We start from the raw sequence: 7,251 nt of genomic DNA, 5'->3' as shown, positions 1-7,251 counted from the left end.
GGGGACCAAATTCACTAAAGGCGGTGGAGCCACAAACAGCCAATCAGATTTGTTAGATTGATTTCAGCCATTCTGTTGTTGGCAGGGTTCTCAAACTTGACACAGTTGGCCACTGGGTGACTAGGATTAATATTCAGGAAAGTGAGTGGAGTGTACAGCAGCCAATCAAAATTCATCTTTTGATTTTCAAGGGGAATATTTACATTGCTGCCATTCTTGCACTGTTAATGGCACAGATTATTATACAGAAAAGTGGGTGGAGCCTACAAAAAGCCAATCAAAATTCACCTGTTGATTTTCAAAGGGAATATTAAAATTGCTGCCATTCTTGCACTATTAATGGCACAATCCTCAAACCTGATACAGTTGGTCATTGGGTCACTGGGGTTCAAATTCAGAAAAGGGGATAGAGCAGGCATGGGCAAACTTGGCCCTCCAGCTGTTGAGGAACTACAAGTCCCACAATGCATTGCAGGAGTCTGACAGCCACAGTCATGGCTCATAAAGGCAAATGCATTGTGGGATTTGTAGTTCCTTAACAGCTGGAGGGCCAAGTTTGCCCATGCCTGGGATAGAGCCACAAACAGCCAATCAGATGTGTTTCATTTCACTGGGAAAATACAAATTATTGATGCCAAGGACCCAAAGCTCACAAACATGGTCATTGAGTGACTGTGTGTCCAGTTTACAAAAAGTGGGCAGAGCCAAAAACAAATTTCACTGGGAAAATGTAAACTGCAGCCCTTCTTCACTGTTAATGGCAGGGATCTCAAACTTTGCCAAGATGGTCACTGGGTGACTGAGATTAATATTCAGGGAAGTGGGTGGAGCCTATAATAGCCAATCAAAATTCACCTGTTGATTTTCAAAGGGAAAATCCCCCCCCATGGAGCCAGGCATAGGTGCCCACAGTACAGGTTGTACAGGTTAGCTACGTAGGTGCCTCCAGTATAGGGTAGCCTGTATAGTTGCCACCAGTGTGGGTTAGATAGGTAGGTGCTCCCAGTATAGTTTAGATAGGTAGGTGCCCGCAGTATAGGTTCGATAGGTAGGTTCCCGCAGTATAGGTTCGATAGGTAGGTTCCCGCAGTATAGTTTAGATAGGTAGGTTCCCGCAGTATAGGTTTGATAGGTAGGTTCCCCCAGTATGGGTTCGATAGGTAGGTTCCCCCAGTATGGGTTATATAGGTAGGTTCCGGCAGTATAGGATAGTTAGGTAGGTTCCCGGCGTGTAGCTTGGCTAGGTAGGTTCCCGCAGTATAGGTTAGTTAGGTAGGTTCCCGCAGTATAGGTTAGTTAGGTAGGTTCCCGCAGTATAGGTTAGTTAGGTAGGTTCCCGCAGTATAGGTTAGTTAGGTAGGTAGGTAGGTTCCTGCAGTTTAGGTTAAATAGGTAGGTTCCTGCAGTTTAGATTAGCTAGGTAGGTTCCTGCAGTTTAGGTTAGTTAGGTAGGTGCCCCGCAATATAGGTGTTAGGTAGGATCCCGCAGTTTAGGTTAGTTAGGTATGGGCGGCATGAGTTGGGCGCAGGAGCGGGGGGAGCGGACATAATAGTAATAACTCACCTGCTTCCGCCGAACCCGCGCTGCTTCAATGTCCTTCCTTTCCCGGCATCTATCTAATTAGTAACAGCGCTTCCTGTGATGACATGCGGTACGTCATCACAGGGGGTGTTGTTACCAGGCGACAGACGCCGGGAGAGGAAAGATATTGAAACTGTGGGGGAACGGATGAAGAAGGTGAGTTATAACTATTATGGCCGTTCCCCCGCTCCGGCGCCCCCCCCCCCCCCTCCTGCAGCACAATAAAGCGCCCCGGGCGATTGCACGTATCGCACGCCCATAGAAACGGGGCTGTAGCAGATGCCTCAAACCTGCTATAGTTGGTCATTGGGTGACTGGGGTTCAAATGTTGGAGAGTGGCGCAGCCGCTAACAGCCAATCTGATTTGTTTAATTTCTATGGGAATATACAAATTATTGATGCCAAAGACCCCAAAGCTCACAAACTTGGTCATTGAGTGTTTGTGCATTAGGGTTAGTAAAAGTGGGCGGAGCCAAAACCGGTCAAATACATACACGGGCGGGCAGTTCCAGGTCATTAGTGGGTGGAGACAAATACAAATTTCACTGGGAAAATGTCTATTGCAGCCATTCTTACACTGTTAATGGCAGGGTTCTCAAACTTTGCACAGTTGGTCACTGGGTGACTGGGTTAAATATTCAGAAAAGTGGGTGGAGCCTACAAAAGTGAATCAAACTTCACCTATTGCTTCTCAAGGGGAATATTTAATTGCTGCCATTCTTGCACTGTTAATGGCACAGGCCTTAAACCTGCTACAGTTGGTCATTGGGTGACTGGGGTTCAAATTCAGAAAAGAGGGTGGAGCCACAAACAGCCAATCAGATTTTTTTCATTTCAATGCAAATTATTGATTCCAAAGACCGCAAAGCCCACAAACTTGGTTATTGAGTAATTGTGTGTTAGGGTTAGAAAAAGTGGGCGGAGCCAACACTAGCCAAATACATACCCGGGCAACGCCGGGCAATCAGCTAGTATATATATATATATATATTTTATATAATATATATATATATATATATATATATATATATATTTTATATAATATATATATATATATATATATATATATATATATATATATATATATATATTTTATATAATATATATATATATATATATATATATATATATATTTTATATAATATATATATATATATATAATTTTATATAATATATATATATATATATATATAATTTTATATAATATATATATATATATAATTTTATATAATATATATATATATATATATATATATATATATATATATATATATATATATATATATATATAATTTTATATAATATATATATATATATATATATATATATATATATATATATATATATATATATATAAATATATATAAAAATATATATAAAATATATATATATATATATATATATATATATATATATATAATATATATAAAAAATATATATATATAAAAATATATATATACTGTGCAGAGGGAAAATCCTGTAAAAAGTCATCATGGAGCCTGCCATATTTATTTCCTTTTAAACAATACACATTGCCTGGCAGCCCTGCTGATCTCTGTGGCTGCTGAAGTGTCTGAATCACACCAGAAACAAGCATGCAGCTAATCTTGTCACATCTGACAATAATGTCAGAAACACCTGATCTGCTTCATGCTTGTTCAGGGTCTATGGCTAAAAATATTAGAGGCAGGGGATCAGTGAGACAGTCAGGCAATGTGCATTGTTAAAAAGGAAATAAATGTCAGCCTCCATGTCCCTCTTGCTTCAGTTGCCCTTTAAGAAGTCGCTCTGTGTAGACAGAAGATAGGAGATGCTGCTGTTCTCTCAACTACTTGGGATGTGAGTAGTTCCCAAGAGCTGTTCAGTCAAACAGCTACACCGGAGGACAGCGCCGGAAGGAGAGGCCAGACAGAGGAGCAGAAAGGCTCTATGCTATCCAGACCCCTCCTTCTGCTAAGGCAAGTATCACACCTCATGTGTGAGTTTTCTCATGTCAGGTTTACTTTAATCTAAGGCCTGGAATGTGCATTGTATTCATGTCTGAATTGTTTGATTCAATATTTTACACCGAGGAGCAGAGAGGTAAATACAAGAAAAAAGGTGTATTTGCCCCCAAACATTATAGAGGTCAGTGTATGTGTCCCTCCTAGAATCCTCCTCACCTCTCCAGTCAGCCCTCCCAGAATCCTCCTCACCTCTCCAGTCAGCCCTCTTAGAATCCTCCTCACCTCTCCAGTCAGCCTTCCCAGAATCCTCCTCACCTCTCCACTCAGCCCTCCCAGAATCCTCCTCACCTCTCCACTCAGCCCCTCCCAGAATCCTCCTCACCTCTCCAGTCAGCCCTCCAAAAATCCTCCTCACCTTTCCAGTCAGCCCTCCCGGAATCCTCCTCACCTCTTCAGTCAGCCCCTCCCAGAATCCTCCTCGCCTCTCCAGTCAGCCCTCCCAGAATCTACTTTGCCTCTCCAGTCATCCCTCCCAGAATCCTCTTCACCTCTCCAGTCAGCCCTCCCAGAATCCTCCTCACCTCTCCAGTCAGCAGGCAGATTATCTCCAGGTTGAGCATTACTATCCTATCAGTCATGTGACTCTGTTCCTCATCCATCTTCATTGATATGGTCATGTGACCTACACAGTGGGGGAGAATAGACTGAGGATTATCAGGACTATATAAGGATGGATGTGTATGACATGATATGATGAAACCTATTAAAAAAAAAAAAGGGTGTAAGCACAACACTCCCCTCCTGGCAGAAGTGACAGCAGCTAATCAGCCAGCCAGCTTATCCCACACTGCAGACAAGGTGTTCCCTTCCAGGGGATGTAACTGGCCACTCCCACAGCTCAGCTGTAACAATCAACAGATCCACCACCTTGTATCAGTTCATATGCTCCAATCTCCTCCGCAGTCTCTGGGTAGGCAATGGACGACAAGCAGGTCATCCCACCACCCAGCTACACCCAGGCCTTGATGTGCGCAAGTTATAGGAACTCAGAGATCAGCAAGCCAGGGGGTCATACACAAGTATCAGGTGGCTGTCAGTTATAATCGTCACCAATATCAGAGTCTACAAGCCAGGGGGTCATACACATCCATAGATCTAGAGAGGATGGGCAGATTCGATGAAGGGCAGATTTGATCAAAGAACAGATCCAACTCTCATCGATTCTGATTAGAGAGAGATCAGTCGGCTGCCCATACACCACAGGCCGATTCCTGATCGATTTCAGCATGAAATCTCTCGGTAATCGTCCGAGTCCACCGCATCCACCGACTTGCTGCGGCCCCCCAGTGTATAGATGTGCCCCCAGTGTGTGCATTTCTACATTACCTGTCCTATATCATCCACTGAGGTACTATATCATCCCATATACCTGTCCTACATCGTCCCATCCGGCTCCCACTTCCCGCTCCTCTATTTGTGCTATAAATGCCGCCGGCATAGAGCACGTGGCGTGTGTGTGACAGGGGGCATAATTATACACTAGGGGAAAAGCGCCGGCATCTTGCATATCTGATCAATACATGCAACCAATTTAAGCCAGAAATCAGTCGCGTTGTTGATCGGTCATGCTCTTGCCGACACTGATTTTCATCAGAATTGATAATTATTGAATTGGATAGTCGATCAGTCGCCAGGTCGAGTAGTGTATGGCCACCTATACATCAGCTGTCTGTCAACTGTAATCGTAAGCAAGCTCAGAGTCAGTAAGCTGGGGGTCATACACATAGAAAAACAGCAAGAGCTGAGGTCAATGCAAGCAGCAGGTAGAATAGTCAGGATACAGGCAATGGTTAAACGAGCAAAGAGCAAGGTTAGGAAAGGTAACACAGCCTAGCAGCTAGCTTAAAGAGACTCCGTAACAAAAATTTCATCCGGTTTTCTTTCATCCTACAAGTTCCAAAATCTATTCTAAGGTGTTCTGGCTTACTGCAGCACGTTCTACTATCACCATCTCTGTAATAAATCAACTTATCTCTCTCTTGTCAGACTTGTCGGCCTGTGTCTGGAAGGCTGCCAAGTTCTTCAGTGTTGTGCTTCTGTGATGCATCTCCCCCCTCCATGCCCCTCTCTGCACACTGCCTGTGTGTTATTTAGATTAGTGCAGCTTCTCTCTGCTCTATTATCTTTTACAAGCTGGATAAATCCTCCTCTGAGCTGGCTGGGCTTTCACATACTGAGGAATTACATACAGGCACAGCTGTCTGCACTCTGCAGGAAGAAACAGCCTGACACTTCAGTGGAAGATAGCTGCAGGGGGGAAGAAACACACAAATGATCTCTTGAGATTAAAAAGGAAGGCTGTATACAGCCTGCTTGTGTATGGATGTATTTTCTATGTGTGGACATACTGTACATCAACCTACTTCCTGTTTTGGTGGCCATTTTGTTTGTTTATAAACAAACTTTTTAAAACTGTTTTTAACCACTTTTAATGCGGCGGGGAGCAGCGAAATTGTGACAGAGGGTAATAGGAGATGTCCCCTAACGCACGGGTATGTTTACTTTTGTGCGATTTTAACAATACAGATTCTCTTTAAAGGATACCCGAAGTGACATGTGGCATAATGAGATAGACATGTATATGTACAGTGCCTAGCACACAAATAACTATGCTGTGTTCCTTTTTTTCTTTCTCTGCCTGAATGAGTTAAATATCAGGTATGTAAATGGCTGACTCAGTCCTGACTCAGACAAGAAGTGACTACAGTGTGACCCTCACTGATAAGAAACTCCAACTATAAAACCTTTTCCTAGCAGAAAATGGCTCACAAGAGCAGGAAAGAGATGAAAAGGATCAATAGTTCGTAGATTTTAGCTCTAGTGTACTTCAATGAATGTGTCATTGAGCAAAACCAATAACACAGTAGAAACTAAAAAAGTAGAATTATAAAATAAAACTGTGTAATATCTTAAAAAGTCATTTTAGGAGAAGGAAGATAGATACAATTGTTAATTTCATTAGTTTATTTTCACCGTGGGTGTCCTTTACCTCCATCACAAGCAATGGCTGAATGTGCCCTCAGCATTCAGGCTGGGTCCACACTACTGCCATTCCAGATCGGATCCACAACAAGACAAGACAAGACAAGACAAGACAAATAACACTTATATCGCGCTTTTCTCCTGGTGGACTCAAAGCGCCAGAGCAGCAGCCACTAGGGCGCGCTCTGTAGGCAGTAGCAGTGTTAAGGAGTCTTGCCCAAAGTCTCCTACTGAATTAGTGCTGGCTTACTGAACAGGCAGAGCCGAGATTCTGACCCAGGTCTCCTGCGTCAGAGGCAGAGCCCTTAACCATTACACATTCCGTTTTTCTGAAAAACTGATACATTTAACACCGATCTGATCTGGATTGCAGGGCACCGTCCGGTCCGTGCATGCGTCGATCACGTCGGTATTTACGCATCGCTACTCACCGCCACTCGTCCCGCCGCTCGTTCCCTTGCACAGCCTGGAGGCCAGCAGAAGCATGGCTCTCCATAGGCTGCAACAGGCCAATTCTCCCTAGCAATAAGGAGAATTTTCATTGGTTCAACATGAACCAATGAGAATTCTCTCTGTTGCTAAGGATTCCCATTGGTCTGTTACAGCCCCATGGAGAGTCCCTGTGCTTTCTGTCAGCCTCCCGGCTGTTTAGAAGGATCAAGCGGCGATTAGAGATGCGAA

The 7,251-nt window shown here is 43.4% G+C and overlaps 1 protein-coding gene across 1 annotated transcript in view; it reads right to left on the bottom strand.

Annotated features, from left to right (window-relative positions):
* LOC137524140 (oocyte zinc finger protein XlCOF22-like) overlaps window positions 1-6,657 on the bottom strand; it is a 106,179-nt gene extending 99,522 nt beyond the window's left edge. Inside the window, exon 1 of the mRNA XM_068243698.1 lies at window positions 6,578-6,657. Within this exon, the coding sequence (XP_068099799.1) occupies window positions 6,578-6,583 (6 nt within the window). The 5' untranslated portion in view covers window positions 6,584-6,657. The remainder of the gene's footprint in view (window positions 1-6,577) is intronic.
* Window positions 6,658-7,251: the final 594 nt, after the last annotated feature.

This window comes from Hyperolius riggenbachi, chromosome 7, assembly GCF_040937935.1.
Source record: "Hyperolius riggenbachi isolate aHypRig1 chromosome 7, aHypRig1.pri, whole genome shotgun sequence".
Lineage (NCBI taxonomy): Eukaryota > Metazoa > Chordata > Amphibia > Anura > Hyperoliidae > Hyperolius > Hyperolius riggenbachi.
Note: the sequence above shows the minus strand (reverse complement) of the source record. Positions and strands in the feature narration are given on the sequence as shown.